Here is a 22,208-nt window from a genome sequence, read left to right as displayed (position 1 = left end):
TGAGCACACTCTGAGGAAGCTCATCTGTGAAATTCACACACCTGTGAAATTCCACAGCCCCTTGGGTTCTGATTCTCACTTTGCTGCACCCCTCCTGTCCCTGCTGTTTTCTAGTGGCTGAAGCAAATAGAGGGGACCGAGGCCGCCCTGACCCAGAAGATGCTGGACCTGGAGAAGGAGAAGGTAAAACATTTGACTGCCTGGGGGTACGGGAGAGGGTTCAAAGAGCTCAGAGAGGTCGATTTGCAGGAAGGCTTTGCATGTGTTTTCCTAATGATTTGCATGCATTTCTCAATTTTGCTTTTGCCCCAGTGGTTGTTCTAAGTAATTGTCACCCATTTACTTACTCTTTCACTCACTCAATTACTCATCAAATACATATTTTCAGAGCCTCTGCTGTGTCCCAGGTGCTATGCCAGGATTAGAGGCTTAGTAATGATTAAGTGGGGTCCCTGCCACCAGGAGCAAGCTCATAGGCCTGCAGGGTCATGCGTTCATGAGCTCACATGAATGCAGCATGAGGATGTTAGGAGAGACACAGCCCAGATATGGAAATGCTGGCGCAGTGACTCTAGGAACACGTGGGCGAGGCTCAAACCTTTGCTGGCCATGAAAGCTTGGGAAACTGGACTTTAGTTTTCTCATTGATGAATGGGAAATTCCAATCTGTGCTGTGCTGGGTTGTGGGATGAGAAATGCTACATACATAACCAGGGTTGCACTGTGCTTGGCACCTTGGGTACCTGATAAATGGTGATGGTGGTTATTCACTGGAACTACGGATGTATGGGGAGCCTGGGGAGGACAGAGAAGGCTTCCCAGAAGACGTGGTTCTTGAGTAGTCAAAGGCCCATTCGAGTTCTCCAAGGAGAAATGGAAATGGGAGGAGAAGGAGGAAGGTGGAAGAACTAGTGTGGTCTAGGAGCAGGGTGTGGTGCGGCAAGAGCCCTGACTGGTGCCAGAAGGCCTGGGTTTCTACTCCCACCTCTGCCATCACTCAACTGTGGCATCTAAGGCAAGGCTCTGGTCCTCCCTGGCTCTCTCCTTCCTTGTCTATAAAAGGAAGTGGCTACAGGAGATGAATTCTAACCCTGAAACCCTCAAATCAGTCATAAAAAGAGATTTGCACTCTGGAGAGATCATGCTTGCAGGGTCTGAGAGAGTGACCCAGGTATGTGGGCGGCAGGGAGAAGTGTGCTCAGTGAGACCAGTCGGGAGGTGGGTGATGCAATTCAGGCAGGAAGGAAGAGCCACATCTGAGAACCATGAAGATGGTCTTCAGGGGCCACTAGGACGTAGCAGGAGGAAACTAGAAGGACTCCTGTGACTTGCCCCTGGGTTTGAAGTGGGTCCCTTCTTTACAGTCAGGTACCCAAGAGCCAGGGAAGCAGGAGGAATGGGATAGTCTTGACCAAGGATCCAGGTGTGGCTGTCAAGGGTGCCCCAGGTCAGTGAGGCTCCTGCTGGGTGATTCACGTGGGGGCAAACGGGGAAGAGCACCAAGTCCCTTCTTATCTGAGTGCCCCCAATTCGGTGAGACTGCCACTCTCTAGCAAACGGGCTCTGAAGCTGTCATGGATACCTGTTCTGACGCTGGTCCCTGATGGCACCTCCCTCTTTCTCAGGACCTGTTCAGCAGGCAGAAGGGCTACCTGGAAGAGGAGCTCGACTACCGGAAGCAAGCCCTTGACCAGGCTTACCTGGTAGGACCAGAAGTGGGTTTGACACTTTGGCTTCTTAGACTCCACATTAGAGGCTGCTTTTTCCTCTGGGGCTGAAACCGCATTTAGGGCGCTCCCCAGTGCCAAACAGGAGCGATAAAAATGCCATCTCCACCTTGTGACTGGAATGACCGTACAGATTGTCCCTTTTTCCAAATCAATCGTGATTTTCAAAAATATTCAGAGTTACTTTAATGGTTTCTTAGACATGCTTCTTAAATTCTAGTAATCATTTGAGATGAATGAGAAGAAACTATATTTCTTATACGTTTGATTTTACTTAAATATTTAGACTTAAAGTCCCAAAGCAAGTTTTCCTATAAAGAGGAAAAAGAGATGATCACAAAGGAATGCAGAGGTAAAGCAATTAGATGAGGCCAGGTGATTTTCAGAAGCGAAGGGACGAGGTGTAAGGTCGGATGTAATATTGCATTTGGGTTGCAAAATTGGTTCTGGGCATCCTGGTGATTAAAGTACAGTGGGATGATGTTCAGGCTCCTGTGTCCTCACACTCAAAGCTAAGTGCTCCTGGCACAGAGAGAAATTCTCCTTGGGAGTGGCAGGGAGTTGAGTAAGATCATAGAAACTTGTCCCTGCAGGAGAGAGAATTTAGAGTTCAATGTCATTCCTTGTAGGAAGAAGCTAGTGTGATACAGAGTCTTGAGCAAATCTCTGCCCAGATCATTTGTAGTTAAAGTCATTTTACAAAAATGGATTTGCACCTACAAAAATGCAGAGCCAATCACTAAAAAAAAATGACTTTAAAACTCTATTTCCCATGACAGGCTCCGGGAAGACAGAGAGCAGGTAGCCTGGGCTTAGCTCAAATGGACAGGAGATTCTAGACGTGAAGGCCGGTGCAACTAGCTATGACCCTTGGCCCTTCCTGTTGAGGCTGTGAGGCTTGAATCCCTTGAGACTAGAAGCAGGAGATGTAGAAGATCAGAATGAACTAAGCCTTATCAAGACACAGCATTTCCCTCTGGGCTCTTGTTTCTGGTTACACGATGTTTCAGTAGTGTTGAGGGCAACTAACGAATGGAGACATTCTCATCTGTACCCTGGTCTGTCTCCTGCCTCTCTAATCTTTTAGGTTGTTCCTTGTTTTGGTCCAGGCTTGGTCCTTTTGAAGGACCCAGGACAATCCTGCAGGATGGTCCATCTCCGTCATGCATCCCTGTTCTTCTCTAGCGTTTCCCAAAAATCTCCAAGGAATGTGATTTTAGATGGAAGCTAGGGTCCCACAAAGTGTAGCGCAATAGAGTAAGTTGGAAAACTCTGAAGGACTTCTTGGGGTCTTAGAGTGCTAAAGGGTGAGTTGAGACTCCAAGAGGAATGTAAGCAAGTGCTGTGCCAAGTTCAGTGGATCACTGAACCTTTTGTCAAGGGACATCTTGCAGAACTGGCATTTCCTAAAACGCACTTCGGGACACGTTGGGGTCCACCCTTCCTTTGTCTAAGCACCAACTCAGGAAGGTCTGAGGGGCCCCTCAGAGTGCTGGATCTGCAGAAGAGGGCCCTGCATGCTGGTTCTGCCACCATATAGAAGCTACCTTCACACTTGGAGTATTTGAAAGCCTGCCGTGGGCACTGTGCTCCCAGTGGGATTTCAGTCGCACGGGTACACAGGAGTTCTGAAGCAGCCCTGGATTCTCATGAACAGTCAGGAAGTGAAACGCTCTGAGAGAGTGGCAGGGCCATGTGTCCATGCTGGGGCCAGGACAGCAGGTGCCAGATGCAAGCCTGTGTCCCTTTGTCACTGAGCTGAGTGAGGTGGGGCAGGCCTGCAACAGGGTTTCCAGAATCGAGTGGTGCGTTTCCATCTGGAAACTGGCCACGCAGGGGTGTCCTGGGAGCTTGGCTGCTAAGTAGAGAAGGGATGAGCCTGCAGGCACCAACAAGGTTTGCTCCATGTGGAGCCCATCTGGGGGCCCCCCAGCTCTGCCAGGGAACAGATTCCAGCCTTCTAGTTCCCCAGGGGCAACTGTTGGGATGGGCAGAGCTGAAGGTGATCATGTTTGTTGGTTAAAATCAGTCTGGCCCTATGGGCCGGGATCCCAGCGGGGAGAAGCCAGAGGAGACTTGAAGAGCAAGTGGCCTGATAGTGATGGAGGGCTACTGGGTTAGCCTCTGCCTCGGTGACGGAGGGCTACCGGGTTAGCCTTTGCCTCGGTGATGGAGGGCTACCAGTTAGCCTCTGCCTCGGTGACGGAGGGCTACCGGGTTAACCTCTGACTCAGTGACGGAGGGCTACCGATTAGCCTCTGCCTGGGTGATGGAGGGCTACTGGGTTAACCTCTGCCTCGGTGATGGAGAGCTACTGGTTAGCCTCTGCCTCAGTGATGGAGGGCTACTGGTTAGCCTCCGCCTTGGTGACGGAGGGCTAATGGTTAACCTCTGCCTCAGTGGCATGTTTCTGTTAAAACTCATGGTTCCTCTATACCACCTGTAGTTTCTTTGGGAGAGAAGTAGCTGTTCCTTAGTAAGGAGTGTGGGTGGGGATTTAGGAAGGCAGAAAAGTAGGTAATTTTCTTTTGTCCTTAGACATTCCCATAAGATGGCTATATTTAAGTGTCTTGTTGTGAAAAGGAGTAACATCCTGTAATGATGACAACTCAGCTTTCACAAGGATCCCCAGGTGGTCACTAATGTCTCATTCAGCTTTGCCAACAAAGGGTGTCTTGCTTTTGTTGGGGGTTAGGGGCAATTAAAACATTGCCACTGCTTGCTTTGGGCTAGAGTTGCATTCTTAAGGCAGCTGAAAACCAAATGTGTGCAAATCCAGACATATTTTCCCATTGGCACCCATTAGAAAAGGGGAGATTCATTTCCAAGGTGAGGAGAGCCAACTGGAAGCCAAGGATGAAAGAAAACCCAGGTGAATTGCACCTCTGTTTGAGTCATGCATTTTAAGGGAATGTTATGATTACTTTTTCTTCTTGCCCTTGTCCCCTCTTGTGCATAGTAGGGGCATCTGGATTGAATAGAGTAAAAAATGACAAGTGCACGGGGCCGAGTTGCTCCCTCACAGCCTGCTGCCCCGGGCACTGCTGGCCCTGTGCTTGGCCCCTGCCAGCTGCCCCTCCCTGCCTGAAACCCCCTCCCTGACTGTGCCTCCACTGGCAGCAGCCTTCTGGTGGTTCCTGTCCACCTCCTTGTGACCTTCCTCTGTCTGTGTGATCTGGGGTCCTCAGAAAATCCAAGACCTGGAGGCCACACTGTACACAGCGCTGCAGCAGGAGCCAGGGCGGAGGGCCGGTGAGGCGCTGAGTGAGGGCCAGCGGGAGGACCTGCAGGCTGCTGTGGAAAAGGTGCGCAGGCAGATCCTCAGGCAGAGCCGCGAGTTCGACAGCCAGATCCTGCGGGAGCGCATGGAGCTTCTGCAGCAGGCCCAGCAGGTAGGCGGCAACAGCTGCTGTGCCCACAGCACCCCTGGCACCCTTGTCGTCCTGTGTGCACCTTGGCACCCTGATGGGCCTCTGAGTGCCCCAGGCTCGTTCCAGGGAGAGTTGGGGGTAAAGCAAGTTTCTAAGAAGCAAGATTTCATAGATGCCCATCATAACTCCCTGTGACGGGGCAAGACGTGGGGCACTTGGGCATTCTATAGAGCAAACGCTGAAACATTCACCCAAACCAAAGTGCCTTCTCCCTCGGCCCTCCTCCTCCAGCATCTGCACGCTGTTTCCAGGTCAGATGCTGGTTACGGGGAGGCATCCGCTGAACGGTTTGCTTTTTTGCTGCCTTTTGTGATGGCAGCTCATTTGAGGATTGGGCCCGGAAGCTGTACCAGTTGTACGTCTGAAAACCTCAATGTCTTCCAAGGTTCGATGTTGCGTGTGAGTTTCATGTGCTACTGAACACATGGGGAGCTGCGGGCTTCATGACTCCTGATTGACAATGAAGGGAAAGAAGCAGCAGCATGCAGAGCATTTGTCGGGTGCTCACCGTGTGTCAGGTGGTGGCTCCCTGCACTGCAGGTCCCTTATCTCATGGACCCTACGAGTGGGCACTATGATGTCCATTTTCCAGACGAGAGAACTGAGGCTCAGGGAGGTTAACTCATGTGCCTGAAGGTCACCCAGATAGTAAGGATCTAGATTACCGGTGGGGAGGGATGTCATAGAAGGAAAAAAGAAGGGAGATGTGGGCAGAGAGAGAGAGAAAGAGAGAGAAAGAGGTTGACTTATTTTAAGGAACTGGCTCATGCAACTGTAGATTAAGATTGGCAAGTTCACAGTCTGGAGGGCAGGCCAGAGCCCCAGGGAGGAGTTGTTGTAGTTCAAGCCTGAAGGCCGTCTGCTAGCAGCATGCCCCTCTCCTCGGGGAGCTCAGTCTTTTTCTCAAGGCCTTCAGGTGACTGAATGAACCACACACACACATTATGGAGGCTCATCTGCTTTACTCAAAGTCTACTGATTTAGATGTTTATCTCATCTAAAAAAGACCTCCACAGAAACATCTAGTTTGTTTGTTTGGAGTCTCACTCTATCACCCAGGCTGGAGTGCAGTGGGACGATCTCAGCTCCCTGCAACCTCCGCCTCCCGGGTCAAGCAATTCTTCTGCCTCAGCCACCTGAGTAGCTGGGATTACAGGCACCCGCCACCACATCCAGCTTTTTGTATTCTTAGTAGAGATGGGGTTTCTCCATGTTGGCCAGGCTGGTCTCAAACTCCTGACCTCAAGTGATCCGCCCACCTAAGCCTCCCAAAGTGCTGTGATTATAGGCATGAGCCACCATGCCCAGCAACATCTAGAATATTTGACCAAATATCTGGGTACCATGGCCTAGCAAAGTTAACATAAATCAATCATCATCACCATCAAAGGGAAAGGGCATTCTGGGCAGCAGAGCAGCATGGTGTGGGTCAGCTTAGGGCAGCAAAGAAGCTGAAAACACAGACACTGGGACCAGATGGCCAGGCTCTGAACTCTGGCTCTCCCACTTAGTTGTGTGGCCTTGGACAAATTACTTAACCTCTCTGGGCCTCACTGTCGTCCTCATGGGGATGATGACAATTCCTGTCTCATTGGGGCATGGTAAGGTTTAGATAATTATTACTTGTAAACTGCTCTCAGTAAGTGCAGACCACTATGGATTCTTGCTGAGTGTAGACTGTGGGTGGAGGTAGCAGGAGCAGATGGGGAGTTAGGAGCCAGGTGCCGGCTTGTCTCTAAGGCCAAGCACTGTACCTTCTTTTCAGGACTTGCTCACTGAGCGTGCAGCCAATGAAGGAACTGATTTTGTGTTCAGGAGATCCAGCTCAAAGAACAGAGTGACGTTTGTGTGTTTGAGCCAAAAAAAAAAAAAAAAAATCGTTACCCCACTCAAGGATTCAAATCTCATGGAATGTGCTGCTTTTGGTGGCCTAAGTCTGAAATGTACGATGGGTTAGAGAGGACACCGTAAAGATACAGGGCAATGCCACATTCCACTGTGACTCCCGGTAAAGCCCCCATGCTGCACATGCTGAGAAATGAACCCAGGATCTGGGTGATTTTTTAAAAAGCCAAAAAGCAAGCCATGGCAGTATCTGCCTGCTGGGCAGTGGAGGACTAGCATCCCTTAAAGAAAAGAGTCATTTAAAATGCAAGTGTTTTGCAGTGTTTCTGTAAGATCATATGGGATAAATCACTTCCTTTTACCAAACTGTGTAGTCAATTGCATGGAGAAGCTTGAACAGTAGTTTAACCAGGGTTGGTATTGCTTTTCCTTTATCTTTGGATCATTTTCAAATTAGTTGAGAATTCTGCTGAAAGTAATTAGTAGACATTCCTTTCTCCCACTGAATATTGAAACTTCTCTGACCTCAGTTTTATTAAAATACAGTGATGTGTACATATAAGCTGAAGTCAATACATTTATTCAACAATACATTGCTCTGAGGCTTTAATGAGATACGATATGCAAATCAATTCATCTGGTACATGGCAGGTGTTCAATGAAAGAGGACTCTCTTTATGTCATAACGCATGGATGTCAATACCCAAGGTAGCGTGCTGCCTCCTGGCCACTCAGTGTGGTTCATGGACCAGGGACACTGGCATGATGCTGAGGCCTGCTAGAAATGCAGGATCTCAGGCCCTGTCCCAGGCCTATGGAATGAGATTCCACATTTAAGAAGATCCCATGGTGATTTCTGTGCAACTTCAAGTTGTCAAACCTTACTTAGTCTTATAGATGCATGGCTGTGAGTTCTAGGGGGATGTAAGGGTCTTGTTACTTTTTTGGTTTAGTAAGAAAATGAGTTCTTATTCCTTCCCTTCCCCATCACCCTGCCTCCCTCCTCTAGCACACCAGGCAGCAGAATCCAGGGCAAAGGGTTCTACCTCCTCCCTGCTTTGAGTTCAGCTCCAGAACTGTCAGCAAGGCTTAACATTTGCTGGCCTCAGCTTCTGCATCTTACTATGGGTAGTTCTGAGCAGCCGCACCTCCGGGCATTGCCTTGAGGCTCCGGTGTCGCTCTGCAGGTGAAAAAGCTTGGCCAAACTCTCCCAGTGTAACTGATGATGCCATGATGAGTGCTGACTCTTGCTTCCCTTCCCCGCGGAGTGCTGCACATGTGTAGTAGCAACAGGAGCCCGGAGCCCCCAGCCAGTAGCCCGGAACCTTCATAAAAGAGGTGCAGACTTAGCAGCACATCTGTTTTACTGGATGCTTCCTTTAACAGGTCTTCCTGGAAGTGGGTGGTCTAGGTATGATTCCGGGGCAGAGGGCAGACTTTCCAGCCAGCCCAGTGGCCACATGGTGCTGGGGAAATGAGATGCTGCTGCTTCTGGCTTCCATTCAACAACTATGTGTAGAGCACCCACCCCATGCCAGGCACAGTTCTGGCTGTTGGGAGTGGAACGGTGGACAAAGTCCTGCTTCTGTGGAGAGGATGTTCTTAGATTCTGGGGAGGGGAAACAAGCAAGACTCGAATAAATACTGAGGATGTCAGAAACAGGCAGAGGCTGAAATGGTGCAAGGAGGTGAGCCGGGCAGCCACCTGGCAGAGAGAACAGCAAGTACAAAGCCCCTGAGGTGGGAACAGTTGATTGTGGTTAAGGAAATGCTTTATGTTTTCTAACAGCTGCAATTTTCAAAAGCAGTACCCTGTATATAAGATTTTACAGAGAAACCACCACCCTGAAACAGTGGTTGTAATGAGCCTCATTAAAACACCTGTTTGAAAACAGGTGTTTGGCTACCTAATTAAGTCTTCAAACCAGCTTAAACAGATGGAGAGATGAAGGCACAGAGACGAAACAGCTGGATGAAGGTCAGCTAGCCACAAAGTGACCCTTCCAGGCCAGGCCCATCCTGAGTCCACTGCCAGAACCCTGGTCTCCGCACTGCATGACCCCCTAAGGGTTCACTATTGATGTTTTGCGAGTCTTTGCTAGTTGCTATCATTTGATAGTCTCCAGAAATCTGGTATTTTCAAAAGAGTATTGCAAAACCTACATTTTTTTTCCAAAGAGAAGGAATTCAAACCTGCATTACAGTGATTTTTTTCCCCTCTAGGAACATAAAAATTAATGTTTTAAAGTTTATATGTGGAAAGCTATGATGCAGCATTAGGAGCCATAAGCTCTCGGGTCAGACAGGTTTTTATTCAAATCCTGCCCCTAGTTATGGTGTAACCTGAGGCAAGTTAGTTCACCTCCGTGAGCCTCAATTTTCTTGTCTGTAGAATGGGTACAATCAACGCACACAACTTGAAGTGTTGTGGTCAATGGAGAATTTATCTAAAGTGCTCACAAAGTAAGCACTCAATGAATATCAGCTAACATTTGCTGCACTTGGCTTTTCTAACCCAACCTAATCATTATCATGTCTTCTCTCACCTTTATATTCATAATAATCCCTAACACTCATGTATTCAACACGGGTGACACTACATAGTACAACCAGGTGCTCTGGCAACATTCACTCCACTTCTGATCTGGCCCAAGCACTGGCTGCCCGCTTCAACCATGGACAGACCCTCCCAGTCTCCCAGTTTGCTGTGGACATTACCATTGTATTTTGCCTGGAATCCGGCCCACAGGGTGCAGTGATGTCCCCTGCCTGGCCCCAGCTGAAATTGGCATTTTCCAGCCCTGTTAACTAAGAGGAAAAGAGGATGTGAAAACATCCATTAGTGAATGGCACCTTTCCCAACAGAATGATTCTGCACTTTTGTAAAAGGTTCTGCCTGAGTGAAGGTTGGAGTGAAGCCACTGGTGTAATTCACTTTGTCCTGACCCTCTCTGAGGGTTCAGTAGCACTGGTTTCACTTCCTAGCCACACTTGGCCTGCAGAGACATCTGCTGGGACAATCCATGATGGCAATGCCCTCTCCATTGTCTCTTTCTCTGCCAAAGCCTTCCTAACACAGAGCACCACCACAGCACCTCCCCCGAGACCCTCACTGGCTCCCTAGTGCCCAGAGTACAAAGTCTGGGTTGCTTAGTCTGACCTTCGAAGCCCTCTAGAGCCCCTTCCAACCGCCACAGCTGCATTGTCCACCTCTCTCAGAGATGCCTCTGCTGGCCATCATGGAGCTGTGTTTTGTGTTTTGTTTTGTTTTGTTTTGAGTTGTTCTAACATTCGTGTACCAAGCACTGTTCTAGGTGCTGTGGCAATATTCCAGCCCAGGAAGGCAGACTGGCGCTGATCCACAGAAGGGGCTCAATAGACATTCATTGAATGAAACTCACACAAGTCCTATGAGGACAGGTCATTGATGCCATTTTTCACAGGGGAGCAGAGTGAGGCTCAGAGAAGGTAAGCAACTTGTCCAAGGTCACACAGCCAGGAAGCAACAGAGCTCAACTGTGAACCCAGGTCATCAGATGAGGACACTCTTACTCACTGCTCTTTCTGGCCTCCCACACTCTGATGAGACACTGTTTCCTAAGCATGAATATCAAGAAATATTAGAATGAGAGCCAGGTTGTCAGGCTGATTTTTAAAGCCCAGGAGTTGTTCCTGGGGGATTCTCAGAAGTTCTTTGGAAGCTGTAAAGCCGGACATTAGATTACAAAGCATTGCCCTACAGATCCCATTTCACCCTCGGTGTCACGGGGTCCCACACAGATATTGTAGCAGAGGGGTCCAGACACAGAGAAATCATGTCACTCACCCAGAGCGCAACAGCTGCTACATTTGGGGCCCAGAATTCAAGCCGGGTTCAGGCTGCAGGCCTTGCTTCCTCAGCAGCTCCTCAGCCACCCTGCATGTGAGGGGCTTGCCGGGAAACTCCTGCCACTACCAGACTAAGGTCACACCTTTCCCTGCGGGTGGGAGAGAGTAGAAAATTACCAGTTAAAAAAAATAACGTATGGAGTGCTCAGTGCCAAGCTCTGCTCTAAACACTTGGTACAAATTTGCTTGTTAAATCCTTAGATGTGGGCAGCACCCATCTATAGATAAGGACACCAAGCCTCAGGGAGGCAGAATAACTGCCCAAGGTCACGGATCTGAGAGAATCATCTTTTTTTCTGTCTCCTTTGCGGAATCCATTCTGTTCGGCTGACCCTGTGATCATCCTGAAATCAAAAGCTCATCATTTCCCTGCCTAGAACCCGTCACTGGCTCTCCATGGCAACCCCAAAGCTGTGAGCACCTCATCGGGACATGGGCCATTCCAGACCCTCTGAACTCTGTCCCCGACCCCCCACCTCAGGCCCCTTGGCCTCCTGCACATGCTGTTGCATCCACCTGAAATTCCCTTCCCCTCTTGTGCATCTGGTGAACTATCGAAGGTCCCTGCTGGGTTCCACATCTCCTCCAGCCCATGGCTCGATACCTCACCCCTTCTCATGCCTCTTTATTTATTTATTTATTGAGATGGAGTCTTGCCGTGTCACACAGGCTGGAGTGCAATGGCGCAATCTCGGCTCACTGCAACCTCCACCTCCCAGGTTCAAGTGATTCTCCTATATCAGCCTCCCTACAGGAGCGCACCACCATGCCTGGCTCATTTTCATATATTTAGTAGAGACATTTCACCATGTTGGTCAGGCTGGTCTTGAACTCCTGACCTCAGGTGATCCACTTGCCTCGGCCTCCAAAAGTGCTGGGATTATAGGCTTGAGCCACTGTGCCCGGCCCCTGTTGGTTTTCTTGATGGCATTTGTATTCATCTGATGCCCTTTCTATTTATGTGTATGCTGCTATTGTCTGAACCGTAATTGGACTATAAGGGGAGGGACTTTGTCTTTCTCCCCAGGACTGGAACAGGCCCAGGCATATGGAACCCTATTTACTGAGTGACTATATGTGCCCGCACTGGTGATTCTCAAAGCAGGGGCACCGGACCATCCGCATCCTCATCAACCAGGAGCTTGCTGGAGTGCAACTTTCACTCAGGTCCCACCCGAGCTGGGCTGAGGCAGAAGCTCTGTGGGCGGGGCCTGGCAATCTGCATTTGAGCAGGCTCTCTGGGTGATGCTGACACAGGCTGGAGAATCACTGCCCTACAGAATGTGAGATGGCTTCTCTGGGCCTGAATAAAGGCCTATGGTGACCCCACGTTTAATTTTTGCTGGCTGGACTCATCCACCCTTCTGCCTCCCAGCATCGTCTCAATGTATGAGGTCTTTATCCCGTGTGGGGCAGACAAGGGCCAGCAGCCCGCTGGGCAGAGTTGCCCCAGGGATACCCACCTTGGTGGGGCCCTTGATGGGGCAGAAGCCCTGTGAGCACATGAAGATCTGGAAATGGGGGAGTTCATCAGATTCCCTCGGTGGAGACGCTGTGTGGGATGGGAAGGAATGATCAGTAAACCACCCGGGGAATTAATTCTGCAGGTGCGGCGCCAAGGAGGGTAACTAAGAGTCCCGGTTTGCCCAGGACTGAGGGGTTTCCTGGGGCTTACACCAGGAAAGTCCTGGGCAAACCGGGTCTGTCGGTCACTCTGGTACCACATGCTGAGTGGGGTTCTAAGAGGGCAGGGTGGATGCTGGTGCAGTGGCTCCCACCAGCATTGACCTCCTCTGCCCTTCTCCCTCCCTCCCCCCAGCCCCCAGGCTGCAGCTAAATAAATCTTGGACAAGTACGTGACTTGGTGTCACATCCCACCCATGCCCTTTATTAGCTGCTCAGGGTGCCTACATGTTTTGGTCCAGTCTCGATGTTTTATTTTTAAAAGATCCCCTCTTAAGAATGTGTACTGTGTAATTCTGTTTCCACAACCTTCTAGAACAGGCACAATACATTATTAGCAATAGAAGTCAGAACAGAATTCCTTTGCAGAGCTGGAATAGAGCCGGGGGACCAAGGCCTCCTGGGAGCTGGGACGCTCTCTGTCTTGCTTTGGGCGGTGGTGACACGGGCTTGTGCACGTATCAGAGCTCATCAGGCTGCCCACAGTGTTGGTATCTTTTATGGCTTCTGTGCTAGACCACAATAAAAAATAAAAACAGAGGTTTTAAACCTGAAAAACTTACTTTTTCTGACACATAACCTGGTGTATTTCAGAGAATCCGAGAACTGGAGGACAAACTGGAGTTTCAGAAGCGGCACCTGAAAGAACTGGAGGAAAAGGTAGGTGACTGCGGCTCAGACTGTCCCCAGGTTTCTTTCCATGAAATGTTAGCGCAGAATCATTTTATTTCATAACGTCCAAAGCATAGACTCTTGTCTCCAGCCCTCCTTTCTCTGCCCTTCTTCCCCTAAATCAGCACCTCATGGAAATCGGTAGTTCCTCAAAAATTCCTTTCTGGTAAAGCCATTTCCTTCTCAATGGCTGTCAAAAATTCTGCAGGCCGGGGCCAACTCTGTGTGTTTTTTTCACAAAAGACTTTCCCCTGAATCCCTCCCCTGCTGTCTCACTAGGAAAGAGGTGAAGCATGTTAGCCCAATGAGGTCAGTGGCATCCCCCTAACCACAGACACAGGTTCTCCTCCGTGGACTCATTCACTTTTTAAATACCTTCTATGTGCCCCAAACCAGTCGCATGTTCTTGGAAGATACAGCCTCTCCCATCCCAGAGGATGTGAGGCTGGTCTCTCACTGGGCTTTGGGTATGCTCCACCAGCCCATTTACCATGACGCCCATTTTATGGGTGAGGAAAGTGAGGCAGAGATAGATTAGGACACCCGTCCATGGTCCCACAGCTAGGAAGGGATGGCTGGGGTCTCCATGGACGTCACAGCCATCCCACCCTGCCCCTCCATATGACATTGGTCCAGACAGACACATGAGTCTTGCTCAGGACACATGCAAAGCAGCTTTATCATGGCATTGCCCTTCACCTTCTTCCACCTGATGGCTGTGAATCCTTGAGGACAGGGGCCACGTGGTGTTCATCTCTTCATTCAAGACAGTTCTTGCCACAGGATAGGGCATCATCAAATGTTTGTGGATGAGTAAGCAAATGATTCTAGATGAGTGCAGAAAAACAATAATTGCCTATTTAATGTCACAGAGGTAAGTTCAAGCGTGGCAACAAGATGGAGAGCTGCTGAACCCATCCAGGAGGTCCGGGGCCGGCATGCCTGTGCCCGAAGAGGGGGTCCTACCTGAATCTCAAAGGGCTCTGGGGGATCAGCCCTGGGAAGAGGAGGTAGAAAGGGCATGTCTGGGCTTCATGTGTCTGAGGCCGGTCTTGTGAGAGAGGAAGCTGATTCATTTCAGGGACAAACCAGGGCAGAAATCTCTGGAAGGCAGATTCCAGGGCTATCCAAAAATGGGATGACAGCCTTTCCAGTCCTGTAGGGAATCAAACCATGTGCCCAGAGAGATGGGACAGCTCTTGAGATTCCACTTCCGTTTCAGATGCTTCCTCTCCCTTCTCTCATGAGAGTCGGCTCCATGCAGATGAAATCACCTTCCCATCTCTGCTGGAGGCGTAGGGCCCTGCTGGGTCGCAAGTAGACCCAGGATCTGTGCGCAGGGGCGGGGGCAGGGCTCGCCTGCCAGTTCCCTGGTCGCCCTCATGGGAACCCCAGTTTTAGCTGATTCCTAGAGTCCCCGTCTGCCAGATGCCCACCCCCACCAGCCTCCCAAGGATATTTTGAGAAACCAAAGGGGTCTCAAGTATAATTGAATTTAAGAATTGCTTGAGAGATGAGCTGGCTTTGCAGATAGATGAGCCTGGGCTGTCCTCTGCCTTGCCCAGGTGGGCCCAGAGAGCCTGGGAAACTCACCCCTCTGCCCCGCAGAATTCACCCCTGTGCCCCGCAGAATTCACCCCTCTGCCCCACAGAATTCACCCCTCTGCCCCACAGAATTCACCCCTCTGCCCCGCAGAATTCACCCCTCTGCCCCGCAGAATTCACCCCTCTGCCCCAGGCCTTGGTGTTCTCATGTGCTGCTAGGAATGGTTCTCTGTCTCTGAGGGTGGATGTAGGGATGAAATTAGGTTGAGGATATGAAAGTTCGCAGCCCAGGACCCAGGCAAGGCGTGTGGACTGGCAGCACCGGTTCTTCCCATCTCCTAGGTAGCTTTACCACTTCTGTTGGTAAAATGGGTCACAGAGCCAGACATGATAAAAGAAAGACTTAAAACATGCCCAAGGTCATCCTTGCTGATTAAAATGTTAAAAGTCAGGTGGAATGAGCACACACTTCAAATAACACTCACTATATCCTCGGCAGTGAGAATACCTGGGAAATGTTGGAATTGTCTTTCTGGCTCTTTTTTGACTCTTTTCTCAAAGCCAGTGTTTGGGGTCTGGTCATCTCCTTTTGCCACAGAAGGGAGTTGCAGAAGCTGGCATGCAGAGCAGGAGGAACTGGCCAGGATGGATGCCTGACGAGGCCTGTAGGGCTGGAAACCTTCCAAGATGCCTCATGCCACCTTCATTTCCTTATAGGCACTGGGGCCTGTGACCATGGAAATAGCTCCAGCCACCACTATCCCTGGCTTATCGGTTCCTTCGTCATTGCCAGAAACTCTTTCCTGCCACACCCCCACTGAATGGTCTTAATGCATTCTTCCCTCTCCCCAGGCCTCAGTTTCCCCACGTGGAAGATGAAGGGCTGGGTGACTCCCAAGGCCCCTTCTAGCTCTGACTTCCAATGATCCTACACCTTGTTTAGAAGTTGATGGCTGTTAGTTTGGACTTTTCCAATAAATAATATAGGGAGATATTACCTTGTTTTGCGGGGGGAAAAAAACTCAAGGATTATTTTCAAAAACCCCAGTTGATGATCAGATATGTTTCCCCTAATGACTTGCAACTCCTTTTGAACAAAGCAAGTCCTGAGCAGGGTAAGAAAAAAATTCTACTTTTAAGTCGACGTGTTTAATTTTTCCTACCGTTAAGACCATTTTTCCCTGATTTTTTTTTCTCTATAAGTAGACTAATCAAATGGCATGAAAGATTTTAAATAGTGACTCTCTTGGAAGAAAGAACCCTGGCAAAGATGATGTAGGGCTGGGGTGTCCAATCCTTTGACTTCCCTGGGCCACATTGGAAGAATAATTGTCTTGGGCCACACATAAATTACACTAACACTAACAATAGCTGGTGAGCTAAAAAAAAAAAAATGCAAAAAAATTTCATAATGTTTTAAGAAAGCTTACATTTGTGTTGGGCCACATTCAAAGCCACCCTGGGCCACATGGGGCCTGTGGGTAGAGAGTTGGGCAAGCATGGTGTAAGCAGAAGCGCTCTACTTGTCTGCAAGTTGGACTGGGTGACCTTGAGTGGAATTTACCTTGATCTTTGGTGCACACATCATGCCCCCGTCTCTTGGTGGGAACTGCTGACCATGACCATTGGCTGGGCCTTCCTCTATTTATACTGGCCTGCCCAAGTTCTGCATGAAGGCCACATCACAGCACCAAAAAGTCCTGTCCCGGTCCAGAGTGTCAATCTCCCCTGTCTGAGTTAGCTGCATGTCTGGGGAGTGGGTCGGGATAACCCACCCTGAGCGTGGAAGACCCCAGGATGCGTTTCCCAGGGGAGATCACTTCCTAAAGCCTGTTTACTTCCCATTTCTCTTTCTGAACCCAACAACTCAGTGTCATAGTTCTTGTAGAATGCTGCCATTGCGTTCCATGCTACATATCTTACATCTGTTTTCTTTTCTTTTTCTTCTCTTTTCCTGATTTTCTTTTGGTATTATTTTATAGTTTTTGTTCCTTTTTTTGTTTTTCTCACTAGCATTCATTCTGTGGCCTTGATGACTTCAGTGAGCCAAGACCTCGGGTTGGTATCCTTTCCTTTTTGCAGATGAAAATGATGATTTTCTAAAACAGGAGGAGTCCTCCCAGTCCCTGACTGTCACGTTCCTTGAGAGATGAGGCACCGTGGAAGGTGGCCTTGTGCTGGATGCCTCAGCTCATGGGTCTCAGTCACTGGGGGGAAGGCCCGCCCCGGGGAGAGGGATCAGGGGCTCTCACTGTGAATAAGAGACTCCTCTGTGGGTTTCATCCCCGAAGGGGGACTCTGTTTTATTCCAAAGGTTCTCTCCAGTCTGGCCTCAGTCCCTGGTGCTCTCTGTTGCCGTGTGGACCAGTAAGTCCTCTGTAGGGTCCAGGGTCTTTGGCTTCCAGGGCCAAGGGCTGCAGGAGCAGGAAGTTGCTGGACAAATGGCTCATGAGCCTAGACTACCACTTATGTGCAAAGTGCCCAGGGAGCCTGTGTAAGAAGCCACCCAGCTCCCTCCCCCTCTCACCCGTGTCCTGTGCTGGGTTTTGGCACCTGTGCCGTGCTCAGGGACCTCTGGAATAAGGCCATGTCAGCATCTGGTCCTCCTCTGACCACTGAGCCCTGTGTGTCCCCAGGACCCAGCTCCCACCTTAGACACCTGCACCCTTACATATTCTCCCTGAGAGTGACCATTTCAGAGCCGGGGGCTACCAGGACCCCTAGACTCTAGAGTTCTGTCTTTGAATCCAGCCCAGGCTGAGGGCCCCCTGGATTCCGGGGATGCCTGCAGCACCCACTAGCTACCTGGACCCCTTAGGCTGAGCTCCGAGGCCAGGGCCCTGCCTGATGTCCTCATGGGCGTCCCTGAGGCTGACCCCAGTCCACAAGGGATTTGGTCTGGTACCTTCTGTACCCAAGTGTCTGGGACAGTGCTGGACACATGGTCATATTCATTCAATGTTTATGGACTGAGTAAAGGAAGGATTTCAGGTCTTAGAGGACAGCTGACACTCAGTCAGATCTGAGCAGAGGTGGGGTGACCACAGGGGTGGGTGGGTGTTGGGGGATGGGGGATCTGATCCTGCTGCTGCTGCTTCTCCTGGGGGAAGGTCCCTCAGGGCTCAGCTGTAGGGGCAGGGGGCAGATAAAGCCAAGAGGTCCTCCAGCCATTTTAACCCTTGGTTCTTGTGTCGTTTCAAATTATGTTTTACTCTTACAGGATAGAAAAAGAGTTTATGGAATAAACTGAGTCCCTACGGCAACCCCAACCCCACTCAAACCAAATTCAACAGCGAAACAAGCTATTCAACGTCCAGAGACTGCAAACAGAATTTATGTATATTTGACAATAGCTTTAAGGGGAAGCCTTTGGACACATGGCTGGGTCCTGGCCAGCCCAAGCCGTAAGGACTCGGCAGGGATGATGGGGATTTTGTCAAACTTGGCACCACATCCATGTCCCAGCTCTGGCACCTTGAAGGCCCAAGGGGGCAGAGACCTGAATGCCAGGAAACTAAGTGCAATTACCAGAAACCAAGGGATCGGCAGCCACCGCACTGTCTGGGGACAGGCCCGAGTCCTCGTCCCCACGCCAGATGCCTCCCCAGGCCGCAGTGTGTGTGTCCAGCTGGACCCGGGTGGGTGCCATCTCTGCCCTGTGTACATAAATCTCCACGAACCGTGCTGTGTTCGTCCTGGAGTTTGTCTGCCGGAGCGACTTGCAAGTGTCCTTGTAATGTGAACCCCAGTTCAAGTCCTGGTCAGCAAAACCTCTGAATCTGTGCACAGCTGGATTTAGCAGCTGGCAGCCAGAGAGAGAGGGCAGGACTCTGAGGAGGGGCTGGAGCCTTGCCCATCATGGAGAAGCCGACCTCAGGGACCCCAGATTTCTGAAGGTAGGCCGAGGACTCTGTCACTCTTGTGGGTGTGACACAGCAAAAGTCCCAGAGCATGACTGTCCCTGGGACCAGGTGGACTGAGGACTGATAGAGCAGACATGACCACCAACCAGGCCACACTTGGGCCTGCATTGCATCTTGATCGTAATTTGCAAGGGGCTGCCAAGGAAGAGACGCTGAAGCACCTGCAGGAACTAGGTTATTTCCACGGTGGTCCCGAGACCAGGTCCTGCTCTCACCACTGTGGGGGGGAAGTGAGATCTTCCTGCCTTGGAAGGCCACCCCTGGATGGAGCCGGGAGAGCTGTCAGGGTGTTGGAGGCCTCCCTGGAGAGTGGATGGAGTGGAACAGCCACAGAGAGCTGGACGCCAGCTGGGGACGGTCAGCCCAGGAGGAAACTCCCCAAGTTCCTTTCTGATGATGTTCCTGTTGTTATTCTAGGCTGGAGGGGGTGGAGGCATCTCCAGAAGAAGCCACCTGCTCACAGGATGCCTCTCCCAAATTTCTGCGCGGGAAGATATTTGGAATTAGAATAGACGAAGTGAAATAGAAGACTGAATGTGACGAGGAGGCTGGCTGTGTCTGCATGGGAAGAGCTGGCTGAGGGCCAGGCCGGGCCATCCTCAGCTGGCTGCAGGTGGACGGGCTCAGGCCCTGCTCATCAGGTGGAAGGAGCAGTTCTGTGGTCTCTGGTGAGAAGGACCTTTGGACAAAAGGGAAATTACTGAATTTTAGGCAGTTAAGGGAACTCATGGGGTGAAGGCGACAGAGGAGCTAGAAGTTCTCAGAAGGCCAGATCCACGGATGGAGAAGGACACAGTACCCTGCACAGAAGGGGCCCTGCCAGCTGGGGAGGGCTGTTCACACCACATCCCAGGATCCATCTCTAAGCAGACATGCACCAGGATGGCCCAGTATTACCCATTCTCTTTTGAAGTCAAAACCCCAAAGCACCCACTGGCTCAGCCTCTGTGACTTACCAACACTTGGTGATGAAATACAAACAAACTGATGTCGGTTGAAAACACAGGCATCCTAGCAGCCTAGGGGGCGATGGGAGTGTGGGATCGCACAGTGAGTGAAAACAAAGGCACGCTTACTCTTTCTGGCTGGGAAGCACAGGAGGCGTTGCTGTGCTAACTTCTGCGGGCAGAAGTCTAGGGGCACCCATGGGTCTCTGGAATGTCGGTCCAGCACCCTTGCAGCCGCTGCAGGAGTGCGGTCCTCATGCATGCCTGTCCCCGTCCTTCAGCGGATGAAGGGCAGTGTCTGTGTCTGCTGGGCTCTCCCACTCAGATCATGCGACTGAAATGGCCTTGGCTTTGAAGTCAGACCAATTTGTCCCTGCCAGCCCAGCCTCTTCCTGCTACGTTGCACTGGCAATGTCCTTGCCGCTCTGAGGAATGGTAGTGATAGTTCCCATGTGTGGCCTTGGGAGAGGTCTGAGCTGGACAGTTAGACCCGCAGGCTCCCACAGGCCACCGTGGCTGCTGGTGGGAGACATAGCATCTGCTGTTCTCTCCCTGGGAGTTGTCCTCGGAGGAGTACATACGGCCGTCCCGGGGCCAGGACCCGTTCTCTTTGGCCCTCCGAGAGGCGGCGCAGGAGGAAGCATGAGGCTCACACTGGCAGGTATGGGGGTTTCCCTGCATAGAAATCCAGAGCCCCTGTTAGGAACCAGCATTTCTTGTCACAGTCCCAGCCGTGGCTTCCCGGCTCCCTGCGAGGCACAGTTCTGGTTGCAAGGACCCCAGTATGCAGGGAGCCTCAGAGCTGTGCTGCGCCCCAATGCACTCGCCCCTCATCCACAGCCCTGTGCCCAGGTCAGGCGCATCTGCCAGGGCTTTGGATGTTGTTGTGTAGTAACACATATGTGGTTTCCAGGGCAGCAGAGTTACAAAGTCTGGGGAACCCAAGGTCACTTCCTCGGGTAGAAAGGAGAAGTGTGGCTCCACACTTTAGCGCAGCCCTGCCCAAAAGTCAGCTGGGAGGTTTAGCGGAGAGCCAGCCCTGAACGTTCCTGGCACAGAGATGTCCGTGGTACAAACATAGGTTTCCGCTTCTCTCTCTTACACCTCAATCCTCTGTAGGCCAAAGGTGACCAGGGAGGAGCTGGGGCACAGAAGTCGAGGGATCAGAGAGCGTTCTGTCCCTGCCACTCTGGCAGCCTCCTGGGGGCTGAGGAGCCGAGGCCGGGGCTGGGGCCGGGAGACCAGCTGTGCAGGGACAAGCCAGGCTGATTTGTCCAGGACAGCGGGGGTTCCGGGAACAGAGGACTTCCTGTTTTAAAATGGAGGAGGTTCTGGACAAACTGGGAGGTCGTTCCCCCATGGGTGCAAGGCTTTTCTCGCCGAATCCCACTTCCCTTCCGGGTCTCCAGCTGGCCGCAAGTGTTTTGGCTGAGACGCACAGTGCCCGTGCCGAGCACCTCAGGTGAAATGGGCTTTGTGCTTCACACGGATGCCCTGAGAGTCAGCTCACACTCAAGGGTGTGAGATCCTACGCAGCCTGGCCCCAGCTCGGTGCTGGGCCCTGAGGGGAGGGGAGGAATACAAACATGTGGGCGGGTGGACCCCTCCCCCAGTCAGGGGCAAGGCTCACCCTGGCTGGTTGCACACCCCGCTTCAGCTCCGGCTTCCCATCCTTCCCAAGCAAATTCAATATCTGCCCCCATCCGCTGCTCCTCTATCCGCCGGGAGCATCCAGGACTGTGGCCCCGGCTTCTCCCTCACCTGCCATAACCCCTCTGTAACCAGTAGCAATCCTGCCTGACACTCCCAGGACGAACAGTGGCCAGTCTGATATTTGGTTATGTTCTCACATTTAAACAGGGGTTGCCAGGGGTCTGCCAAATTGGGTGGGAAATCGCAAATGTGCCCTTGTGGGGTCCTTTTCCCCCCTGCCCATTTGTCTGGACTCTTGGGGCTTTCTGTGGGGCCCTTCTCTATGCCCCAGATTCCGGCTCTGAAGTAGGGTGGAGCCCAGGTCTTCACACGGCCAGACCTCCCTCCGTTCCTCCCAGCCTCCCCCCAGTTCTCAGGGGCTGTTGTTCCAGCAGAAACGGGGACTCTTGATTTCTTCCGTGGCCTGTGTCCTCCCTGTCACCACCCTCAGTCTAAGGGAACCTCCCTAAGGATCCCAAGGGGGCAGAACCCCATCCTTATATCTGCACGTCAATCTGTCCCCTTCTCCCGCCCAGGCCCTGCACTTCTGAGGGGCCTGCAGGCTCAGATCTTCACCCCAGGGTACCACAGATGTTGGTAAACCATGGGCTGGCCACGATTTTCTCTGTTTGACCTTCTTCTTCCCCCAAAAGCCTCTGTCACTTACCTAAAAAGCCTGAGAACACTTCCCCGGGAGAGGCTCTGCCTGCTCCCCTGTCCTTAGGTGAGAAGGAAGGATGTGCCCTCCCTCAGGGCTGCTCCCAAGGAAGGGCTGGAACAGCTCCTCCTCCTTGGTGGGCCTGGGGTAATTTTTCAGTCTCTTGCTGTTGCCTTCAGCTGTCACTCAGTCCTCC

The 22,208-nt window shown here is 51.3% G+C and overlaps 2 protein-coding genes across 5 annotated transcripts in view; both read left to right on the top strand.

The window, feature by feature from the left end:
• JAKMIP1 (janus kinase and microtubule interacting protein 1) overlaps nucleotides 1-18,167 on the top strand; it is a 173,443-nt gene extending 155,276 nt beyond the window's left edge. Inside the window, exons 17-22 of the mRNA XM_032135397.2 lie at nucleotides 115-183; nucleotides 1,626-1,703; nucleotides 4,916-5,119; nucleotides 13,170-13,235; nucleotides 16,806-16,850; nucleotides 18,013-18,167. Of these exons, the coding sequence (XP_031991288.1) occupies nucleotides 115-183; nucleotides 1,626-1,703; nucleotides 4,916-5,119; nucleotides 13,170-13,235; nucleotides 16,806-16,850; nucleotides 18,013-18,042 (492 nt within the window). The 3' untranslated portion in view covers nucleotides 18,043-18,167. The remainder of the gene's footprint in view (nucleotides 1-114; nucleotides 184-1,625; nucleotides 1,704-4,915; nucleotides 5,120-13,169; nucleotides 13,236-16,805; nucleotides 16,851-18,012) is intronic.
• Nucleotides 18,168-20,114: 1,947 nt separating this feature from the next.
• The window catches only part of CUNH4orf50 (chromosome unknown C4orf50 homolog), a 63,850-nt gene continuing 61,756 nt past the window's right edge, over nucleotides 20,115-22,208 (top strand). For all 4 annotated transcript variants that reach the window (XM_058430158.1, XM_032135395.2, XM_032135393.2 and 1 more), the window contains exon 1: nucleotides 20,115-20,323. The gene's annotated coding sequence lies outside the window, so the exon portion shown is untranslated. The remainder of the gene's footprint in view (nucleotides 20,324-22,208) is intronic.

This window comes from Hylobates moloch, unplaced genomic scaffold (genome assembly GCF_009828535.3).
Source record: "Hylobates moloch isolate HMO894 unplaced genomic scaffold, HMol_V3 SCAFFOLD_17, whole genome shotgun sequence".
NCBI lineage: Eukaryota > Metazoa > Chordata > Mammalia > Primates > Hylobatidae > Hylobates > Hylobates moloch.
This window is presented reverse-complemented; position numbering and strand designations above follow the sequence as displayed.